The 24046-nt window shown below is 47.2% G+C and overlaps 1 protein-coding gene across 5 annotated transcripts in view; it reads right to left on the bottom strand.

The window, feature by feature from the left end:
- LOC149307654 (zinc finger protein castor homolog 1-like) overlaps positions 1-24046 on the bottom strand; it is a 246181-nt gene that overhangs the window by 29083 nt on the left and 193052 nt on the right. For 3 of the 5 annotated variants that reach the window (XM_089534169.1, XM_089534168.1, XM_089534172.1), the window contains 5 exons: positions 23405-23992; positions 13272-14124; positions 11492-11560; positions 3571-3661; positions 532-696 (listed from right to left, as the gene is read on the bottom strand). In XM_089534169.1, the coding sequence (XP_089390295.1) occupies positions 532-696; positions 3571-3661; positions 11492-11560; positions 13272-14124; positions 23405-23992 (1766 nt within the window). The remainder of the gene's footprint in view (positions 1-531; positions 697-3570; positions 3662-11491; positions 11561-13271; positions 14125-23404; positions 23993-24046) is intronic. The other 2 variants (XM_089534171.1, XM_089534170.1) reach the window with 2 other exon arrangements.

Here is a 24046-nt window from a genome sequence, read left to right as displayed (position 1 = left end):
GAAAGCCTTCGACATCACATTTTCAAACATGTTAATTTTACTCATTTTCAGATTGGCCCTTGTTGGGTTGCTTCAGCAGAAAGAAGGTAAATGGCAAAAGGCTACCCATGAGGTGTCACAAATGGTTCAACAGAGAAGAGAACATGGTTCTCACAGAAGTATATGTTCCTGGTATTTTTTAATTCTTGTCAACACTTCTTGTGGGTAATCTGAGCCTGTGGATACGCACCATGCAACATCCGTCAGCAACCTTAATGCTGGAATCCTGTTATAAATCTTTGCTAGGGATCTACTCCCTAGTGCTGTAAAGAAGATGGTGGCAGAAAATAATCTTGGTCAGCCCTTTCCTCAGGAATCTCCCATCCTGCCTCTGCCATACCATGCTGCCATGCGCCATGCCTTGCATGTATAGAGAGCCCTGTGGAAACATCTATGTTCCTGACGCTGGTCCTGTGAGTCCTTGCCCGCTCTCCCCGCCTCTGGCCCCCGTCTCAGCAGTGGCAAAGGTGGCAAGCAGCCCAGGGCCATTACCTGCATGCAGTGGTAGTGTGTGCTTTTCCCGTTCAGGTGGCACCCATGATAGTAAACGCTGCAGTCGTCCAGGGGGCTGAAGCGCATGAAGCCATGCTGAAGGGAATTGTCCCGCTTCTTGTGCATGTTGTAATGCCGGATCACGTCTTGCTTACTTGTGAATCTCTGGTGGGGAGAGGGAGACGCAGAAGGTGAGGAGTGCCAGAACTGGGCAGGTGGGCAGCGGGAAAAGGGCAAGAGTCTGCAAGGGGAAACTCTCCAGCCAAAGTCTAGTCCTCAAGAAGGGCCTGCAACTCTAGAGTGTAAGGGGCTTCCCGGGGCATCAGTGCTACCCTTTTTGTGTCGCTTCTAAGCAAGCACAAACAGGGTGAATGTGGGATGGGAAGCACAAGGCTTTAGACCATTTTCAAAATTCTAAGCCATGGGAGGTTTGGCTTTTGAATTCCTGAAATGGTAAAGAAATACAAGGAACTAGTCTAGCCTAGCAAAAAGGATGACCATTCTTGGAGGTTTTCCCAAGGTTTTGCATTCATGTGCAAGATGGCTGATCCTTAGTGCAAATATTCAGTTTCCCAAGAAGGAGACTCTAGACTTAGCCAGAGTCAAATTTATTGTCCTGGATGAGGTTGGATCCCATGCCAAATTTAGGTTCCCCTTCGTTCCTTCCTTCCTTCCTTCCTTCCTTCCTTCCTTCCTTCCTTCCTTCCTCAAAATAAATCCTGATCTGTTTCTATTCCTTTTACTTAACTTGGGGATTTACACAGTAATGCCAAAGACGACCCAAGGACTGAGATCCCATAGGTGTTATGGTGCAGGAATTCTGTTGCCCATCACTGCTAATTTGTGGCCACTTATTACTTATCATTATAACAAATGTATCTTGTTTGTAGGATAATTTGCCTTTGCCAAAACCCTCATGGGACCAGGCATCCTTTCCCTGCTTCTGCTCCTGCACCCCTTGGCTTCTGAGGCCTGACCATAATCCAAGCATCTCCTTCTCTTCTTTAAGGCTCCTGTGTTATTACAGACTGCCTCATCAGACAGGCACCTCCTTTCTGGCACAGAACGGTCACTGCCCACATCCCTGGTTCCATCGATCGAAACCCGCGGCCCGTCAGGCTTGGCAGAGCTCAGCCAGTTTCCTCTGCTGTGGTCTCCCAGCCTGGCAGGGCTGGGGCAGAAGCTGCGGCAGTCTTCAGGAATCCCGACAAACCCCTTAATGCTCGGAGGCCCTAACCACAGAAAGAGCGGAGTCGCACTCTCAGACCTGAGTGCAGGGTAAATAAACACAGCATGTGACACGGAGCTGGCCTGACAATCCTGTCCTGGCAGCTCTCCCAGCATTTGCAGCCTGGCCCCTGTGCTTTCCTCGACATCTTTCTCCTCCTCCTCCTCTTCCTTCACCACCTGGCTGTCTTCACTAAACCAAACGGCAAGCCCCAGGCAGCTGCCGCTCGGCTCCCTGGGTGTCCTGCTTTGGTGGCAGCTGAACCATCTTGTGGCCAGCTAGGCTGACACCGATTAGCCTCGGCATCCCTCCTGGCTGACTATGCCATTCCCCACAGGAGATGCCCAAATTCGTGCTTTTTAAGTTGGATTGGCTGGCTAAGGGTCCCCCTAGACTATGTTCTTGCCAGAAGCAGATTCTGTGGATAGGAAGGTGACTCCAAATCCTAGCTCTTGGGGAGGCTGAGGGTGTCTTTTGGCTTCTACAGGTAACCTCTGTGCACATTAGAGTGTGAAGGCCCTACATACACAAACACAGGGATGTGTGTACATATCTCCCACAATACCAAATGATTTAGGTAAGGTCTACTACACATAGACCACAGACCAATTCGCAGAACCACTTGCCCCCGCGGCGGCTGCCTTGCGTTGTCTGTGGGCAGGCATCTAAATACTGCCATATGCAGGAAGAAGGCCCCACACAGCTGGATAAGCTCTGTCTACAATGGGATGCAAACAGCTTTAAATCCAACAGCTCCAGCATCTGGCCAGAGGCAGGGAACTCTCATATGCAGAAGTTTTAAAAAAAGATTTGCAGCTTATGGGAATGAATGAGTCCTGGGACTCGCCACCTTTGGATCCTTGAGGCACCCAGCAGACGGTGTCCTCAACGTGTCCTGCTTGCAGCATTCACAAGACCACATTCAGCATGGCCCCAGATCCCCTGAAAGAGCCAGTCTGAGGTTGGCAATGCCAGAGAATGGCTGTATTTAAAAGTACCAGCCCTTTGACTCTTGTGCAAAGTGATGTGACAGTCAGCTGTACCAACGCTGGGTGTGTGAATGTGGTAAGCTGCCTTATGCTGACTGTCCAACTGAATCTGCCCTATTTGCTCTGAGTGACAGCACCAACCTAGGGTCTTAGGTTGAGAAATATATCATCTCTTACTCTGGTCCTTTCAACAGATTTGAAGCTTCTGGGTATACACTTATCACTATGCTACCTTTGAATAATCTGGAGTATTAACCCCTCTAGACTTGGGCTGGGGAACCGACCCTCGCAATGTGGCTGGACTCTAGTTCCCATGGATTAAGAATGATGGCAATTGTAGTTCAACATCTCAAGGAGGGCTGGAGATTCCCCAAGTCCTGAGCTAAACTTAGGTCAGTCTTGGCCAGCATTAAAGTTACTGGTGAGAATTTCCTCTGGGGTTTAAGTGGGGATCCAAGCGGAAGACATTGATAGTCCAAGTATCTATTCTACTGGTTGCTGTGTTGTATATTGAAATAATTTTTAAAGCTTGGAAATGTTACTTTTTTGGACTACAACCCCCAGAATCCCCCAGCTATGCTAGTCAGGGCCTTTGGTAGTTGTAGTCCAAAGGACAACTTTTCCAAGCTCCAGGGGAACTAAATTCTACTTTATACTAAACTCAGCCCACTGGTGGTTTTAGCCCAGCCTTATCTACTTTACAAGTCTCAACCATATAGTTTCAGATCCTTTAAACTAGAGAATCCCAGGACTGAGCTGCCCCTCGCTGCCCCAGAAGCCGAGGAAGGAGTTCAAGAAAAGCCCCTTTGGCTGGGTTTTTACCTGGTAATTACACTCCGGATCAAGGCAGTGGTAATGTTCCCGATATTGGTATGCACAGTGAATGTGTCCGCAATGCTGGCTTCCAGAAAACCTGGAAGGGAGAAAGAAAGAGAGAGAAAGAGAAAGAAACATGAAATAAACTGTCTTTTTTGTTTTTATCGTTTCTTAAGGGTCATTTGCTTCTTCCCTTTCAACTCCCTTGGTTATACATGAGATCATTTCATGGTTCGCCCTTTTGATCAGCCAAGGCTGATAACTGAATTTGGAAATATTCTGTATGGACAAACCTTCCCAGAATCACACCTAGCCATGATGGACCATTCATGGAGGTATCATCCAAACTGTAAACCTTTGTGGAGGTTGGATGCCTGCATGCCACAATATGTATACAGATTTTATAGCACCTTTGAGACTAACTGGGGGGAAAAGTTTGCAGCCTATGTTTTTGTAGACTTATGAACATGCTACATGTTCATCTACTGAGATGGAATGCCATTGGAGGTCACTGAGTCTAACCTGTCACTAGAGAGGACTGGCCAATTCAACACAAAGAGATGCCAGACACTTTCCTGAGCACAGAATGGTAGGTAGACTTTATATTCCCTCTCCACCAGTATTCAGATATACCTATCTCAGAGTTGGGCTAAGTGTGGCCCCTTGGCTCACCTTTTGTGGTCCCTGAAGCCTTCACCCTCCAAATAAAAAGGCAGTTTTGGCCCCAACCTTCCCAAATATGAGAAAACTGGACTCAGTTTGCAGCAACTGAAGTAAGCGGAGGGCAAAGTGGAAGGAGAGAGAGACTGGGACATATTAAAAGCAGCTGAAAAAGTGGGACGACAGAGGACTAACTGAGACCGTCCCCACCAGATCTGGACAGTTGGAGATTATGCCCCTGACTGACAGCTGTCATCTACTGGTTGCCTTTCGAAGAGCAAGGGACTGGAAGCACACGCAACTGACATATATAACAGAGTTTGTAGAAGCCACCCATCAAGAGGATGAATTGCAGGGAGCATATTGTGGAGCAATTCTGAAGTGACGGGAGACATTTCGAAGGGGACTCGGAGGGGGAAACATTCAGAGCTCAATCGCCATCTGCTCCACGGTTGGAAATGCCAGGCGTCACGGCGTGCCTCCCGAGAGCCCCATGGGGCAGGAGCCATGAATTTAGGAGGAAACCAAGGCCTGGGCCCAAGGAAGGGACATGGGAGGGGCGGCGGGAAAAGAAAAGGCGTTGAAGGTTTTGAGTGAAAAATGGCAAAAAAGGGAAACCGCAGCAAGCAAGAAGACATTTGTGAACCGAGGGAGGAAGGGGAGGTCAACTGTGGAAAGAGGCAGGCCTCCAGGAGACAGAATGGGGAGGAAGGGAGCAACTGACAGATGAGATAGACATTGCTAAAAAATTAAATCCCTTCTTTGCTTCAGCATTTGTAAAAGAGAGAAGGGGACAGATGTCACGAGAAGGAGTGCTTCTCTCCCAGGGGAGGCAAAGAAGAAGAGGAGGAGAAAGTGCTGCAGGAAAGGAAGACTGTGAGAGAGCAGGTGACGGAGAAACTTGAGAAGTGGGAGAAACCAACTCAGAAGCTGAAAGAGAAAAGCTGGCCTTGGGAAGACCGATGAACTGGGTGTATCTTAAAAAATGGGGAAAGAGTCCTGGATACTGCCATCCAAGCTAAGCTTCGGCTCAAAAATTTAGTTGGTTTTAAGTCCAGTGGAAACCAGGCGATCTGATCTCTGCATGGGGACTGAGGAAAGCCAGGGAAATCAAACAAAGGGCAAAAACCCATAGCCGAGATCCAAGAAGTGCCAATTTTTGATAATGCAACTTCTAAAATTTATAAACATTATAAATACAGAAATCTGCATGCTTAACAAGTGTTTATATGATCATTACTCTGCAAAGATGACATGCACAAGAGAGAGAGAGAGAAAGAATCCCCTCAAACCCAGCATCCCCATTATAAATGATGGCAGTGGGAAGGGCATGGAAATAAATACTCAACCAAGGCTTGCAGAATATGCCTCCGCTAGGGCTAGAGTCCATGGCCAGGTTGGCCATCAGCTGTTGATATGGGCAAGGAAGGGACAGATGGCTGAAGTCTGCATATGGATCTGAGCTAGCCATCAGAACCCTGTTGTTGTTGTATGCGTACTTTAATGTTGTTTCCTACTTATGGGGCTTTTCTTGGCAAGATTTGGCCAGAGGAGGCTTGCCATTGCCATCCCCTGAGGATGAGGCAGTGAGGGTTGCCCAAAGTCAACCAATGGGTTTCATGGCTGAATCAGGATTTGAACCTTGGCCCCCAGAGGCATAGTCCAACACTCAGGCCGCTATACCACACCTTTTTTGTGCGTGTGTGGCTTCAGGTTGCCTGCTGACTTATGGTGACCGCATTAATTTCATAGCTTTCACAGGTAAGGAGTCCCAAGAGGTTGCTTTGCCAGTTCCTTCCTCTGAAATAGAGCCTCCAGTACTTGGCATTCGTTGATGGTCTTCCATCCAAGTACTCACCAGGGCTGACCAGATCAGATGGGATCTGGTGCCTTTAAGGCAAGGGTAGGCAACCTGCGGCCCGCGGGCCGGATGCGGCCCGGCAAGGCCTTGGGACCGGCCCCAGCCCGGTCCTGCCGCCGATTGCCGCTGGGGCCTTTGGGGGCAATTGTCTATAGAAGCCTCAGAAACATGCATTTATATTAACATTTTTTAAAAAAAATCAGCAAATTTTTTCGCGTGTCCTCCATTTTTTTTTTAAAAAAGTGTCTTCCGTTTGAAAATTTTGTCCTACATTTGTCCTGGTTTATTTATATATTTAATTTTTTTAAATTATTTAATTGTTTATTTTTTGGCTTCGGCCCCCCAGTTGTCTGAGGGACAGCAACCCGGCCCCCGGCTCAAAAAGGTTGCCTACCCCTGCTTTAAGGTATATAGGCCCTTTTACCCTCAATTTAATAGGGACAGTGGTAAAGAATTACCTGCCATGTATCTCTGTGTGTGTTTGTTTGTGGGGGAATGGGGAACAAACTTCAGGGCAATGGAACCTCCTCCACCTCCCTCTGACTGCTAATAGGTTTTTCACTTTCTCTCGTTCTCTGCTCTGCTTTTCCTGACACTTGAAACAGTTCAAACTTATTAATTTTTAAAGGGCAGCATCTGTTTAGCTTCTCAAAACAGCCAACCTTACACACGCCGCACACTTGCTGACACGTGCGGGCCGGCACACCTGCTCCTCTCGCACGCCGTGCCTCTCCCCTTCCCTCTCCACAGTCGCCTCCCGCGTTTTTACATGGATACAAAATAATATACATCTCTAGGCATTCCCAAGGCAAGCTGCCCACAACTGGAGGGCTATTCACACAACCGCTCCTGGGGCTTATGTTACACACATACAGGCAGGAGACCTAAGAACAAAAACCATCTCCCTTGGCAGAATGAGTGGCACAGAGATCTGGGCAGGAGGCATTGGTTGCTTGTGAACACAACTATCCCTAACTATCGTCACAGGAACATGGAGTCTGGTGCTCACAGCAAGCTCTCTACCTCTTTACTATGCACAGCTTTCCTGCATGTAGGTAAAAACTCACATCGGCCACACATTGGAGCGTGTATGTGCCTAGCAATCACAAGTGTGCAAATGCATGTGCTCAGCCACTTTGCATTATGCTCCATCTCTAGCAGGAAACAGGAGAGTTCTTTCACAGATGCCAAGGAACACATAAGCCAAGTCAATGCATTACAAGGGCAACAAAATAACATGCCAATTATATTGTGTTAATCGTTTGTACCTCTTTCTCCTTTCAATTTCTTCCCCAGGCGAGTCTACTCTACACAAACCTGCAAAGGCTCTCCATCCAGATCACTCAAGTCTGCGAGCAACTTTACCTTCTCTTTCCCTACATCCTACACCGCCGAGCACCGCATCCTTCACCCCAAATGTCTCCGTCATCCTTGGCTATTGTAACCTGGATGTGGGGCCTACATTGCCATCAGCTGAAATGTGCCCATTGCATGGAAGAACTTGGAAAGAAACCAAATTTCTTTCCGGGGTCTCAGCTACCATAGGTCCCTCAACCAAGCACCCAAATAAATAAATCCACCTCCAAAGATAGGTTTTCCTATGCCACCTTTTTCCATAGAGAAATTTCTCCACCGCATGTATGCTTATCCACCGTCGTCTGAGCTGTTGTGCTGCAAACATTAATGCTAAATGGGATAAACGCACGATACGAAGTTTGAGTTATTCCTCTTAGGAGACAAGTATTGACAAACCCTAGCACACAGGAGAACAGACTCACAATTGAACACACCGCTAAACGTGTTTCCGTTTCACAACGCCTCTTGCTTCTCCATCGGTCACAAATAAAAGTAGTCAAGGCAAAACGCGACAGACCGGCGATCCCCAAACTTTGGTCCTCCGCATTTTTGGACGTCAGGTCCCAGGATTCCTGGCTATTGGCCAAGCAGTCTGGGGCTTCTGGGAACTGAAGTCCAAAACACCTGGAGGGCCCAAGACTTTAGTGAAGGGAAATGTTAAACCAGTTTTCTGGAATCACCCTTTTTTCTCAATCTGAAATGCAACCATTAAGTAGTGGCAAGAGCGAGTGAGCAAAGTTGAAAGTACTATAGCTATATTTTTGCAAAAGGAAGTTGAACTGTTGATATATCAGGTGTGTCTCTATTTAGGTATTTGAGCTGTAAAAATAGTGTTCTTAGTAGTCATTTTTTGCTGCATATAAAGGAAGTACATGCTTTTCTGTTTACATTATTACAAATATGCTAATAAACTAATTTACAATTAAAGCCTTGGATGCATTTGGATATAATACTTACACCTGCTTTGCTAAATCTTATTTAGAGCACTGGGAATGTTTCTGTGACCTTTTCCAGTTCTACTTAACCAAACCAAACCATTGGTGCAGCAGACCTTAGAAAGTCCAAACTGCTTCAGTACCAGTTTTTATCCAGACAGAAGAAAGTCTGATCGATTTCTCTTAAAACGTCTGCTCTCTTACTCCTTTGGACCGTGCCATAAAAAACTGCTTTTGAACAATATTTAGCAAATTGGGATATACATTATTAAATAAATGCTAAAGGAAGGAAATGGAGATGCACACCTGCGCAGAAATTGATGGGTTCGTTTAGAAAGCGTACCTAGCGACCATTGTAAAAATCAAGAATATTGATATATATTGATAGCAAAAAGCATTTGAAACTTGAAAAAACCCCACAAAGGTTTATTCGCAATCCTCAGCAATCCATGGATCACTGAACGCATCCAGAATAGCAAGCTGTGTGTGTGTGTGTGTGTGTTGTGTAAGTGCAAGTCGTTTCCAACTTATGGAAACCCTAATGCGAATCTATGCTGGGGTTTTCTTGGCAAGGTTTGTTCAGAAGAGGTTTGCCATTGGTATCCCTGAGGCTGAGAGAGTGTGACTTGCCCAAGGTCGCCCAGTGGGTTTTATAGCTATGCTGGGAACCGAACATAGTTGTAGTCTACCTACACAAAGCAACTCAAATCACAAAAACACCCCGGAAAGCCCAAGACTCAGGTGGGAAGTAACAGTTGGTGAGAAGAGCAGGCGCTTGGAATGTATTTGGGGTGAAATGCTCGATGTTGCATAAAATCCCATTATTATTATTATTCATCATTATTATTATTTTTCACATACAAACTTTTCACAAAAAAGCCCTGAAATCTCTCCATCATTGGAATATGATTTTAAAAATTGTCCATTGGGGTTTTTTAAAATGTTACATGCTCATACGCGAGAACGCTGATCCCCTCCCAAAATAAATCTATCTGTATCATTTGGGATAATTTATATCTATATTGTTTGATTAATCTAACCAATTTTAATCAACCATCTGTTGAATGTCTTCATTATATGATATGGGTTTCTGTGTAACTTAATAAATAGCCCCTTAGATAGCCCCTTAAAACCCACCTCTGCCTGGTATGCTTTTCCACCAAAGGATGCATCTGCACTGTAGAAATAATGCAGCTTGACGTCTCTTTACGTGCCGTAGCTCCATCCTACAGATTTGTAGTTTCACACGGTCTTTTGCCTTCTCTGTCCAAGAGCGCTAGGGATTGTGTAGGACAGAGCCATGGTGGTTAAAGTGGTGTCAAACGGCACGACTTCTAGTGTAGATGCCCCTTATGTAGACATGCTCCAAGTGTATAGACACTTCTTGCACACTGTTATAACAGTGTTGTTTTAACACACACCAGTTCCAGAAAACATGGAAAGTGCCTGGCGATTGCTACCAAGAGAGCAGGAAAGGAAGGGAAACGAAAAAGAAATATGCCAAGTAGAGGTGGCAGCTTTGTGCCCACATCTCAACACGCTTGCGCCCAGACGCATGTGCTATCTGCTGCATGCGCAGGCAACCATACAAGACCCACACTTGCTTTCCTTCCCTTCATTTGCCACGTCTGCTGCTGCTGAAAAAAGCCCAGATAAATAAATAGCAATAAATAAAACAAATACGGAAGCCAGCATGCTTCGTGCATGTTTACAAACTCATGCAACGATGATGGCGCATGACGGGGAGAGAGGGAAAAGAAACCACACGAGAAACTAAGCATCCCAATTACAAGTGATGGAGGGAAGTCATGTACATAAATATTCCAGCAAGACTTGCACAAGACTCATCGATGATGACGATGATGATGATGATGGCATCCACAGGAAAAAGAAATGTAAATATATTCAGCTAAAAGCAGAGGTTAACAGCACACTCTCCAAACTAGCTAAGTAAGAAGCCCAGTTTCTCTGCACTATGCGCAGAATGGCTCATTGTTGGGCAGTTTCTGGCACTGCCTCTTAACAAACCCATTAAGCTAATTGTGCTCCGCTGACACAATCCATCTCTGTCCCCACTTTAATTTAAGGCTTTGAAACAGGGAGGGTTCTCTCTATTTCCCCCCTTCTTTTTGAAACACACCTCTATATAAATTAAAGGCAAGTGCCTGGTTGTCGAGGAGCTTGGAAAAGTTATTGTTTTGAGACTACAACTCCCATCAGAGCTCTGGAGAGGCAGCTGTCGGGCTCCGAGAGCTGTCATACTCAAACTGGTTCAACTTTTGGGTTGTGTAACCTGGGAGGGGCGACTTTTTTCGCTGAGTGGTCCAAGAGGCAAACTAGATCTTCTCTAAATCAGCCAGATCCAAAAGCCCATCAACCAGAATGTGGGGCAAACCCTAAAGGTGGGAAGTGGTTGTTCAGGTAATGGTGCCAATGTCCATAGCATCCCATGAACCATTCACAGAGATGCACTGCATATCTAACACTTGAGTCCAACAGATCTGGGAGTCAAAGACCCTACTTTTGGTGGACGCAGGGGGACATGGTGGGGATTGTTCTAACGTTGAGAGACAGAAGCCTACCTGCAAACCATCCAACAGTTTAGAACAGATTCAGGTTTGAAGTTGAAGGCTTTCGTGGCTGGCATCCATAGACTTTTGTGGGTTTTTCAGGCTCTGTGGCACCTCTGAAGGTGCCAGCCACAGATGCTGATGAAACGTCGGGAATAAATTATTCTAGAACATGGCCACAGAGCCTGAAAAACCCACAAAGATTCAGATTTACTTGTAAATGCACTGTAAATGGAAGAAAAGCCCAAGCCTCTGAAGGCCAAGGTGGCTTCTCTCTCTGCCCTCAAGATGAAGGAAGAAGGGGGAGACTTCATAAACCATGAGGCTGGGTCGGAGCAGGAAGGGTGACGGTGGCGCAGGGGGAGTCAGTGTGGATGTCAGAGAGAAATGGAAAGACTCAGTTCCCACAACTGGTTTTTTTACATTTCGCCCAGACAGACAGACGGAGACCCCCACCCGCCTGCCCCGGCAAGACTGTGCCCCATGGCACCCTCCACCCCCCGCCCCATAAAACCCAAAGGGGGTGGGCAAGGAAGTCCGCCTACCTGGCAATATATTTCTGGTAAATATTTACATCTTCGGTGACAGCTGGTTTCTCAGTGGTTAATCCGTTCCTAATGAGAAACACACACAGGGCAGAGATGGTTAGCGCAAGGCAGTGTCAGGACATGCTCCAAGACCCCTCACTCTCTCTTTCTCTCTCTCTCTCTCTCTCCTGCGAAAAGACTCCCCTTCCAAGGATACCAATAAATACCAATCATAGGGGACACCTTCCTAGGGACTCTTGCACAGATTCACAGAGTGTAGAGGAAACTACACAGAAGCTCAGCGGCACAAAAGCCATGGCGACCCATCCTGGCTGAAGGAAGTCTTGTGGCCAGAGAGCTAAAAGGGCACTTGAGGTTCATCCCCAACTGCAGTGGAAAGAGAGAGCGAAAGAGAATGAAAGGCCAGAAAGAAACAGAATGAGGATTGGGATTAAGAAAGTGCCAAACATGTGGGCAAGCGCACATCGGACTGCCCTTGATACACTCTTGCATTGGTTTGCAAGGGAACAAAAATGAACAAAAATGCTGAAGGGGTGTCACAGATGACTGTGCAGCTGAAGTGACCATCTGAGTGGCCTGGCACCAGAAATGGGGATATTCACACACTGCCATCAATGTGGGAAAGAAAATCTGATAGACACAAGAAGGAGGAAACAAGCCGAGCAACACATTTTGGTTCTGGGGATGTTCCTTTTTTGGCCTCTTTTTGCTATCTCAACTTCTGTTTTATACTAGAGACGGGGAATATCTGGCACTCCAGATTTTGTGTGGTATAGTGGTTTGAGAGTTGGACTACAATTCTGGAGACCAGGGTTCAAATCCTCACTCAGCCATGGAAACCCACTGGGCGACCTTAGACAAGTCACTCACTCTCAGCCTTAGAAGAAGGCAAAGGCAAACATGTTCTAAACAAACCCTGCCATGAAAAACCCTCTGGTAGATTTGCCTTAGGGCTGCCGTAAGTCGGAAAAGATGAAGATACACAACAACAGCAACTCCTATAATCTCAAGCCAACATAACTGGTGAGAGAACTTGGGAATTGGGGTCCAACAACATCATGAAGGCAACATCTTCTCCATTAGGGTTGTTTCCTACTGACAGCATTTCCCACACACTCACTAATAATGCAAATACTGTAATAAAAGAAAATAGTAGAGAAACAGCATAAATTATGCAAGCCAACATGAGATCTGGGTACTACAAACATAGGATATAGGACAAAAGTTAAATTGTAATATGGGAAAACCCATAGATACTGTCATGGATCATTTGGATATTTGCTTCTCTGTTGACCAGGCTAGTGGCAAATTCCCAGGGTTGGGGAGTAGGGGTGATTTGGGGGTTACTTCTTGTCCTACTCTAGAGTAAGATATTGTTTCCATAGCTGGAGGGAGATTTGGACCCTAATTTCCTGGAATTCTAGCCCAAGACTTCAACCATGCTTGCTGCCTTGTGCGTTCTGTTACAATTACTTTCCCAAGACCCAAGTCTGCAAGTACTTACTGAAACCCTAGTCCTTGCAAAGGACTCACCTGGGATTTCTGACACCAGGAGAGACTGAAGAAATTCAACCAGGCTCTAGATATTCTGAATACATGCCCAACGCCTGACAGCTGGCTTCAGCCATTAGCCGCACATTAATTCCAGAAGGGGAGCCGGCCCAGAGGAGGGCAGCGGAACACTTTACAACCTCACTACCCCTCTATTTTTGTTAAAATCCCACTCACACCAGGGTCCACGCAACAGAAGAAATGTGACAGATGTGGTCTGACTTACTTAACGGTGGAAACTGTTCCAGTTGTGATGGAATCCGTCTTGGAGAAAGTGGATTTCAGGTACTCTGGGGTGTTGAAGGGCAACGAGACGGGCTGTTCGGGTCCGGCCACTGGAGCACTGCTGGGGGTGCTGGGAATGGGAGTGGGGACCAAGCTGGGGGCTGGAGCTTTGACCGGGGTGAGCTTTTGGATGTTCCGGACGTCGTACTTGGAGGGGCGCCCCACCTTCCCCGTCTTGAAGGCAATGGCCCCTCCCATGTCTGGGCTGCCTTCGCCGGGCTTGAAGAGGTGCAAGTACTTGACGTTCTCCAGGTCATACTTGGAGGTCTTCTTGTAGGTGTTGCCATTCTGCGGCCGGAGGCTCTCACCCGTCTTCAGCTTTTGGATGAAGAAGTCATACTTGGAGGCCCTCGACATCAGCCCTTGCATCTGGGAGCTACTGGGGGAGGGCAGAGGCAAGATGGTGGCTTTTGTCTCCGGCAGGAGTGAGATGTCAGGCGCTGGCAACCGGACGGGCTGCGCCAAGCCCATGGGAGATTCCTTGCTTAGTTTGCTGGTCAGCTCTTCGGCCTTGGCTGGGTGGATGGGCCAGGGCACTTGCTCTCCAGCCTTCAACTTGCGGATATACTCCTCGTACTTGGAAAAGCGGGCTCTCTTGGCCACGGCGTCCTCGCCGGCGAGGGAGGAGGCGACAGCGGCAACAGCTGCGGTGGTGTCTGAGGTAGCAGCGTTCAGCTTTTCAAAGCTAATCTTGCGAGCCAGCTCGTCCCGCATGTTCTGGTCATCGTAGCCAAACATGCCCAGAAATTCATTCATGGTGGTAGCGGCGTAGTCCCGCAGAGACGAGGCTTCCCCTGGAGTAAGCAAGAGAAAGAGAGAAAGATATCTGTCACTCCAGAGGACGGGTCTCCCATTCCCCTCCTAACACGCCAGTCGCGATGGGACGGCAGTGGCACGTGGGGGGAGGACAAGAAAAGAACATGATCTATTGACGTCTGGTTCACTTGTTCGGCTTTACAACTCTTAAATTAATTTGTTTTAAAAAAAAGTAATTAATACTGGGGTAAAATAAAAAGAGTTCATCAATGCCAGGAAAATCAATTTCCTAAATGTTCTAGCTGATGGCTTTTCAGTACATTAAACAAAGTTTCATAAATGTCTCTGCACTCCTGCCTTGGCCGAATATGACGAAAAACAGTTGTTTTACTGGAAGCGAGGTGCTGCCAAACATGCCAAAGGCGTCACAAGCTTCCCTTGCCTGTGCGAGGGAGAGTGAAGGGGTTAAGGAGGTCCCATTGCCTAAAGAAATGTAGGGTGGTGGCGAGCAACACAGAGAGCGCAAGGGAGGAGAAAAGGTTGAGGGACAACAGTGTGGATGAACAAGACGTGCAACTGAGGAGTGGAAACGTGACTGGCATGTGGCAAAGGATGGTGAGGAGGAGTGGCACCGAGGAAGCGAGAGGCAAATCAGGCCATGGAAGGACAAAGATCAGCTGAGGCGGCCAGTGAAGGAAGGAGGGTGGGAGGCAAGAAGGAAAGGAGGATGCACATTGTTTTCAAGACAAGCGTGGAGTCCCATTTCCCAAGAACCACACTCAGGGGAGTGCATCTTCCATTCATCTATTAGAGCTTCGGAAGCTTGCAACAAGTACATGGTGCATTTCAATTGGCCAATAAAGATATCACTGTTTGGTGCTTTTTTGTTTGAATTTGCTAAATGGCCAACGCAGCGACCCCTGCGTATTTTCTAAACCAGTGTTTCCCAAGCCTTGGTTCTCCAGGTCTTTTAGACGTCAGCTTCCAGAAGCCCTAGCCAGTTTTGCCAACCAGCAGGGATTATAGGAGCCTAAGTCCAAAAGGTCTGGAGGAACAAAGTTTGGAAACCACTGCTCTAAACAGCGGGATGAAACAATGGCACCAAAACAACTAGGGTTTCTCTCCTTCTCCCCACACACTATACAGGCAGAGTTCAGTTAACAAAGCCTTGCACAAAAATATTCCTTTTTACACATTCTTTTTATGCCCACCTAGCCCTCTCTTTCTCCCTCATCCTCTGAATAGTTGGAAACATATTTTTGCAGCATCAGCATAGGGATACCTCTCCAGTCAATTCTACTCTAGCTATGTGTGTCTACCTACAAAAGGCAAGGTGAACAGCAGCTAACTCCAGAATCCTGGCTATCTGTGAACAGCAAAAGAGAGAGACAGAAAGTCTTGAAGTCCATGCTGCCAAGAACCCACTCTCCCTCAATATGGCATATCACACTTTTGGGGTGTGTGTATTTGTGTGCGATTTAGAACGAAGGTTCAAACTAAATGCAAACCCTGAGACGTGACAATCTGCCAAGGATAGAGCGGGAGCCGTTTCTTTTCCCTGGCATGGAAAGTTGCACATATTTCTCCATCTATTATTCAAAATATACATTTTTCAAATATATATGTTCTTTACTCATCCTCCCATTGACTACTTGTGTGTGTTTTTCCAACGGAGGCAATGTTTCAGAGGTGTGTTTCAAATGCATGCAAATTCCCCGGCCACATTTTTCTTTTTGTGGGCACTCCAATGCAAGCTAAAACTGTGTTCCCATCCACACATATGGTAGTCTTGGATTAAAATATAAAACCAATGTTGTTTTCTCCTTTATCTCTAGACATGGCTTTATTACTTGCTAAACTGTGAGGCTGAATGTGTTGCTGTTGTGTGGCTTGAATGTGTGTACTTAGAGCAACAGGCATTTCAACAGCTTGTTTGCAGCTGGGGCAACAGAAATGACCAAGTGGCTAGTGGCTGGATCCAAAGGGGTGCCCAAAGGCGGGTTGACGTTGCCCACCTCGGCCCTACAATGAAGGCACACAAAGAGAGATGCTATTTTTCTGGGTTTCTACCTCTCTTAACACCTGGCCATTTATTTTATGTTACTTTAAAGAAAAAGGAGAAGAATTTTATCCTGGCTCTGAAACGGCCTCCTGAGGAGCCCTCCGTTTGGCTGGTCAGTATGAAGGACGGGCTGGAGGTCACTTTCTATCAGCATAAAAGAGGAGATCAAGACTGTGTTGAGCGGCTGAGACGCCATTCCTTCTCTCAGGGCGCCTCCTGATCCCTTCCCGCAGAATGAAGATTTACTGTGGGCAGGAGTCCCTCAAGCCTCCCTCCGTATCTCCACCAGCCATTCATTCTCAACTCCCTTGCAGAGAGAAAAGGAGACCGGAAAAGGCAGCAGTAGGGCTGCCATAAAAGCAAGGGAGGATCTGGAATTAGTCACACCGCTGAACATTTCAGCACTGGCCGAAGCACAGGCCTTCCCAGATGAAGAGGTACGGTTCAACCAGCTGCACAGTCCTGGCTTTGCATGCATTGATCTCAGCTTCCATCCCCAAAAAGACCCTGCAGAACCACTGCCAGCCAGAGTTGGCATTACTGTATACTGTATACTTGACTATAAGTTGACCTCACATATAAGTCAAAGTCAATTTTTGGACCTACATTTCCAGATTTAGACATGTGTATATACAGTAGGTTAAGATGTAGAGAGTACTGTGTTAGGCTGACCAGTGTCTCAGAATAAGGCAATCCATACTGTTCCTTTATCCGAAGTGAGAGAAAGCCTGTTCCAGAGTGTGGGTCAAATCCAACTTCTCTCAGCAAGGCTTAGGGAATGGAAAGGATAGAAGATGGAGGGAGTGCAACTTAGGTGGAAGTCAAACCACATCAGAGTATCAAGCCAGGGGAGGTAGAGAAGGCAAAAAGACCTTTGGTGGGTCAGGAGCTGGTGCAAGTAGATGGGACACAGCATGAAAATGGTGACCCAAAAGAAGGCTGCCAGCCTCCTACTTCCCTCTGTCTTAAAGCAGGCCTGCAAACGTCTTTAGAAATCTCAGCTTTCAACATCTGGGGACCTACCTGTGCCGCTTCCTCCCGCATGCCACGCTTGTGAGCCATAAAGCCTGAAGGGTTTCCTCCGACCTCTGTGCCCTCGCTCATTTCCGTGCCTTTCCCGACGTAACCCTAGAGCCCTGACAAAAAGCCCCTAATCCTGTACAATTCCCGGCTCTCTCGGGTCTAAGATCCCAGGTTCCTGCTAAATCCGTCTTCCCCAATTCTTGCTTTTCATCTCTCCCTGGACCTGAAAAACAATCCTTTCCTTTTTTTGTAGACACACACATGCACAGCCGTCCACCAAGCCACCTCCAACTCCCAGGGCCCGGTGTGGTGAAACCTTATCCATGAGAGGCTAAAACCACACTGACAGAAAGAGAGAGGGAAGTGGAACTATGTATTGCTGGGTTTAGGGACCCCTGGGAGGACAGAGCGGAGGGGAGACTCTCTCTCTTTGGAAGGCCAGAGGTTTTCGCAGAAGGGCCCTTGCATAGAGGGATACTGCTGTGATACCTGGCTCAGGCCGCTCCAAGGTTTAACATCCCGAAGAGTAAGAGACAGTGCTCTCCTATCCTCCAGTATTTCATGGATGTAAACCGGGACACATGTGGTGGCCAAGCAACATCAGAGTATGGTCAAGATGACGAAAATTATTAATAAGGAACAACATGCAAGCTAGGAAATGCTGTCACAGTTTGCTTTTGCCTGAGCCTACTGGGAAGAGAAAAGTCTCTCCCTCCTCTCCTTCCCCCTGAATTGAATCAACTGAATGCAAACTACAGTGGTCCCCCCACATTCCCTGCGGTTAGAGATGAAGACCCCCATGAATGTGGAAAAACCGCCAATGAAAAAACACTATTCTTTTTACCGGAGAGAGAACACTTTCTAGGAATCTCCAATTCCTCCAGTGCAACTCTATGGTCAGTATCTGCCAGACGTTGATCATAGAATCATGCTGGAGGACCTAGAAATGCCTAGAGAAGTGTTTTCTCTAGGAACTTCTAGGTTTTCCAGCACAACTCTATGATCAACTTCTGGCAGAGTTGTGCTGGAGGACCTAGGGATTCCTAGAGAGAACGTATTCATCAAATCCACAAAGAATCAAATCTGCAAAAGTCAAAGCTGCAAACATGGAGGGCTGCAAATGTGTATTTGAACCCAGTTTGTAGCAACTAAAGCAAGTTGAGAAGAAAAAGAGAAAGAGGAAAGAGGAGAGGGAAATCAGGACATTTTAAAAGCAGCTGAAAAAGTGGGATGATAGAGGATTAATGGGGTTTTTTTCCTGCCAAGTGTGGACAGTTGGGGAATATGAATGCTCTTTCTCCTCTGCAATGCTGGAATGTCTGGGATCAAGTGCCAGGCACTTGTTGGGCTCTTGGGTCTTTAGGGACCCTCGCCAAAAGCTCCCGCGGCCTTTCCCTCCCTTCTTTCCCAGCCTCGGCTTCTGCCGGAAGGGTCCCAACCGTCTCCCCCCGCCCGGGGTTTCGATTCTGCCACCTGTCCATTTGTGGGCATCGCCAAAGATCTGAGCGCCTGCGTGCGCTGGTGTGTGCATGGCTGGCGCACCGCCAGGCTCCTATCACAAAGGATCCGGAGTTAGCAACCGAAGGGAAAAAAAGGAAAGGGAAAGAAAAGAAAAGAAAGAAAACCCACACACAATCCAAAGGGGGCTAAAAATAGCCCACAGCAACACACTATATATGGAAGGGAAAGCAAAACAGGCCGAATGGAGCAGGAGCCCTGGACTCTGGGGGACGGGAAGGGTCCCAAAGAGAGGGTTTCTCTCTCTCCCTATTCTGAATTGGGGAGGAATTGGGATATTGCCCCTGTGCAAAGGAGAAAGGGCATGGAGTAATGGAAAGCATATGTCCTGGATGTCATTGTGCGGCAGGTTGTTGGGATTGGTCATGACCCCCAAACTGTGCCAGTCTCTGATATACCTGTGGAAAGATTTCTTGTGGTATCTGCCATTTCCTTGCTGTTAGAATCATAGAGTTTGAAGAGACCCCAAGGGCCATCCAGTCCAACCCCATTCTGCCATGCAGGAACTCACAATTAAAGCACCTCCAAGAGATGACTATCCAGCCTCTGTTTAAAGACCTCCAAGGAAGGAAACTCCATCACACTTTGAGGGAGTGTCTTCCACTATCAAACAGCTTTTACTGTCAGGAACAACAGGAATAAACTCTTCTGGAACATGGCCACATAGCCCGAAAAACCCACAAAAAACTATGGATGGTGGCTATGAAAGCCTTCGACTTCACAGTTCCTTCTAAGGTTTAGGTAGAATCTCTTTTCCTGGAGTTTGCATCCAGAGTCTCAAAGGGGCTACACTATTTCTCTGTATACGAATTCTACAGACTAACATGGCTATATCTACAAAGGTTGCCGATCAAAAGATGCTCTGTGCATCCTCTTCCTCGTCTTGGAAGCTGGCATCTCAATTTGGGTGGAAACCTCTGTCAATCTCGGCTCACAAAGGCAGCGCAATGTGGAAAGCCAGCCATGCCATATGCTACTATTTAACTCCCAGTGGGCTGCCTCTCGGTGCTGCATTCCCTCAAGTCTCCCCCAGAACAGGATATTTTTGGGGGGGCGTTCACTGATATCGGGACCAAACAAACTGGAGCTTGTTGGAGGGGAGGCAGGAGTGGGAAGAAAAATTAAAACCAACTTAAGCGCCGCGTCCAAGCTCAATCACCTTGCGCCAGCGTCAGACAAGGGCTTTTCCTATCAAAGGAAAGTGAAGGTCACACTTTTCCTCATTGATCTTGCAATGTTTGTTAATTACTCTGTCACTGATGTGGCGAAGGATAATTAAACAGCTCTGTTTATATCTTATATGCATAATTATGTGCGTTGCCACTGAACTCGCGGAGGCTGGAGAAGAGGGAAGGGGACAGATGAACGGAGATGAGTTTCAGCTGCCATAATAACGGGGAGGGTTATTTTTTGGGGGGGGGACCGGAGGGGAGGGAGGCTCAGACCCGCAGCGCACAAAAGGGAGAAATGTTGATGGATCAGGGAGGCAGGGGGCTTGTCGGAGACATGGCAAAGAGGGCGAGGTGTCGAGCAAAGTTATTAAACCTGAATGGGAGTCGAGACTTCATTTGAAGATGCCCTTCTCCTGGGGACAGGAGGAGGAGAGACGGGAGACATTTCTAGGAACTGCAGTACGCTCAGCTGCCTTTTTTAACAATCCACTTTTAGTAAAGCTATTCTGAAACACCCTAACTGCCCCCTCTTGCCTTCTTGTTGCTCAGAGGGTTTGGAGACCCAAAGATAGGTGCCACTATCTTTTCTCAGGCTTCTGGATGCTTCCCAGACCACTTTTAACCAAACAAAGGCCAGAGAGGCAAAGGAGATGCAAAAGATGCTTCCCGGAGTACTGTTAACCAAACAGTTAAAAGTACTCCGGGAAGCATCTTTTGCATCTTCTACAGCTCTCTGTCCCCATGCAATCCAAATGGCTCTGTTCTATGCATGGCAAAAACCACAGCTGCAACACTCTGTGTTGGGAGAATGTTTTAAGTGGCTCTCCATGTTGAACCTACAACGGAGGTGTTACAAAAGCACCACCCTGCTATGGGTTCCAGCAACATGTGGATGGGTCCCTCCCATCTCATCCAGTGAATTTGCTGGATGGCACTGAAAACAAAACAGGTGTCCCCTTCTTGCCCCTTATATGCTCACCCACAACAGTTTTCCTTCCAGTGCTGTGCGGTATTTTAGCCCACTGGGTTGAATAATCCTAATCCTAACCTCAACCCTAACCACCACTGCAATTCCCTTTATGTATACAGACATAAACACATGCAAAAGTGAGTTGTATTTCTGCCTTATCTAGATTGTATGAAAAGCTCTGGGCAGAGAGTGGAGAGAGTTCAGGGGGAAAAGGACGATTGCAATTTGAATAATGGAGCATCAGATCAGCTCTTGGGGAGGTTGAAGGAGCTGGGCATGTTCATCTTGGTGAAGAGAAGACTGAAGGTGTGAGATGATGGTCTTCTTTAAATCCTTCAAGGGCTGCTACAAAGAGGAGGGTGCAGGTATGTTCCCAGCTGCCTCGAAGGGTAGAACTAAAGTCTTATAGTTTTATGTTAGAGGAAGGGAGATTTGGATTGAACATTAGAAGGACTGTCTTGACAGTGAGAGTGGTTCAACAACTGAAGCAATTGCTGGAAGAGGTGATGGGCATCTTCCAAAAGAGGCTTGATAGCTACCTGCTAAAGATGCTTTACCTGGTGATCTGCACTGAGCAAAAGATTGGACTCAATGACCTTTAGTGGCCCCTTTAGTAGGTCCATCCAGGGAAAAAGGTGGCATATAAATGAAATATATAAATAAAACTATGATTCTAGGCTATATTGGCCCATCTCTCCTCTCCTTTTGCCAGCAGGCACAAATGCTTCTTTTCAAGTAAGCTTTTAATACATCATGGCACCACATTGGGGTCTTTGCCTGGTATGTTTTTAATGGTTTTACATTTTGAACTTAGTATTTTTCTAGGATCTTGCTTTTTTGTTTGTTATATTAATGCAGTGCTTTAATTATGTTTTTAAAATGCTGTGTTTCTATTACTGTCGTTTTTAGCTTTTGTGAGCTGCCTTTGGTCCAAGCTGGGAGAAACGTAGCATACCATTAAATAAAGGAATAAATATTAAAAATGAACAAAAAGACCAATGCCAAGATACATGTCTGCATCACAGGGGGAAAAAATCCATGGACCTACTTAGAAATGCAATACTGTGTTTTTTAAAAGAAAAAAGTCTATAAAGTGATAGTAGTAAGGAAAAAGAAAAGGCACGAAAGGCTGAGAAGAGAAAAGAAGATGACAATCCCCAATGGATCCTTTTTTAAAAAGCAACTACTGAAATAGGATGGGAGAAGAATACGAAAGAAGGAAGGAAGGGAAACGAAAAGAAGGCAGGACGGTTTTGTGTGACAGATTGAGGGGGGGGGGAGAGGGAAGGAGGGAGAAAAGGAAAAGCCAAGGAAAAAGCAAAGACTCGTTTGTTTTAATGAGTTTGGTTTGGCAGGTCCAGCCCAGCTTGTCTACAACCAGAGCTGAGCGAGAGCAGCGGTGGATTGAGGTGTCACGGCCGGAGCTGCTGCTGTTTGTCACAGAGCCAGTGGCAGCCAAATTCCTCCAGAGGGGAAGGCAGAGAAAGACGCCGTCTCCCACGTGCCACCTCCTCTGCCAGCTAATCTCCCACATGGTACGACCGACTGCGGAGGCACACCGTGTCACTCTCCGTCTCCCTCTCACCTTCAAGAGCAAGCCAAGCCACCCAAGGCCTGCAAACCAGAGTAGGAGAGCCTCTCCGTCGGATGCTGCGTCTGAGCGTCGTGCGGAGGGAGCAAGGATGCTGGCCTCTCATTTGGGAAAGCGCACTAAGGATGCAGACTACTTGCAATGTAGTCTCCCTAAAATATGTGGATTGCACTCATTTAGAATAAATGTCCAGGGCAAAACTGACAGTTTTAATGGCACTGTAATGTTCCAGTTAACAATCTCTGTTCTTTAAGGAGTGTTGTCCAATCTCAGAGGCTCGGATGTTGTTGTATGTGTAATGCATTCTAGAGAATACACCATGATGTTTGAAGGGCGTAAAATACACATATGCACGCACACACATGTACGTAAAAGAACCCAAAATGCTACCATCCATGGTCAGTTGTAAAATGACATGTCTTACACAGCCACAGTTCTAGGTGAGTCCCAGGAATAAACCATGATGCTCCCAAAGGAAAAGTCACCAAACCCCAAAAGTGTTTGACCAGGAATTACATGGTTAAAAATCCCTTCTTTCTTGCAACCTGAGTGATATCATTTACTTCCAAGTGGAACACTTCCACACCCTCCAACATCTCCCAGACGGAAACTGCGGCATGTTTGGCCAAGCAACATCATAGTGTGGTCAAGGTGACAGAAGCTATTAGTAAGGGAAAATATGGTCTGTTTTTGCCTGAGCCTTTTGGGAAGGACAAGATTCCTCCTTCTCCTTCCTTCTGCTGAGCTAACTGAGAGCAAACTGCTTTGAATTGGGTTTGCAGCAACTGACATAAGCTGAGGAAAAAGGGGGAAAGTGGAAGGAATAGAGAGAAACCGGGACATTTTAAAAACAGCCGAGAAAGTGGGACGGCAGAGGATTAATCAGGACTGTTAATACCAGTTTGGGGGCATCAGGAAAGTATGAAGTTCTCTACACCATAAAAATAATGTGAGAGAGATGCTGCCTAAGGCGGCCATATACCTGAGGTAGCTGCTCCAACCAGCTTTGGACCCGCTTCGCTGTTGGGGGCCCGGAAGGCTTCATCCTTCGAAGGAGGCCCATCCGAATCCCGATCGTCCAAGAAGCTGCCATCTTGGGAGCCCCTCTGCGGCTCAGCTTCGTCCCCATTGTCCTCTTCGTCGCTGCAACCCTTGGGCTGCACCATGTAGACGCCCTCGGGGGGCACTTCTGCGCCTTCGGAGCCCTTCAGTGCTTTGCTCTCAATGCGCCCCAGCAAGGAGTCCTCGCTATACTCGCCGTTGACCCACTTTTCAATCACTTCCCTCCGCTTGTCCTCCTCAATCTTCTTCACGCGGCCCACCCCCTCGGGAAAGTCAGCCCGCAGCTCCTTCGCCACAGGTTGGGCGACATCCTTGGCGGTGGCGGCGGCGCTGGTGCACTCCCGGCCCAGGAGAGTCTTGTCGGCATGTACCTGCTCGGGCCCCTTATGGTCGACGACTACCTGGCGGCTGAGCTTGGCACAGATTGCGTTGAGCTTCAGGCCACCTTTGCGCTTGGCAGCCATCTTGGGGTTTCCTGAGGATGCGTCAGTGCATATAGTTCTTTCAGCTGGAGGAGGAAGATGACAAAAGAGAGGGAGAGAAAAAACAAAGGAAACAGACA

This window comes from Sceloporus occidentalis, unplaced genomic scaffold, assembly GCF_023333645.1.
Source record: "Sceloporus occidentalis isolate IW3139 unplaced genomic scaffold, rSceOcc1.0.p SCAF_8, whole genome shotgun sequence".
Taxonomy (NCBI): Eukaryota; Metazoa; Chordata; class Lepidosauria; order Squamata; family Phrynosomatidae; genus Sceloporus; species Sceloporus occidentalis.
This window is presented reverse-complemented; position numbering and strand designations above follow the sequence as displayed.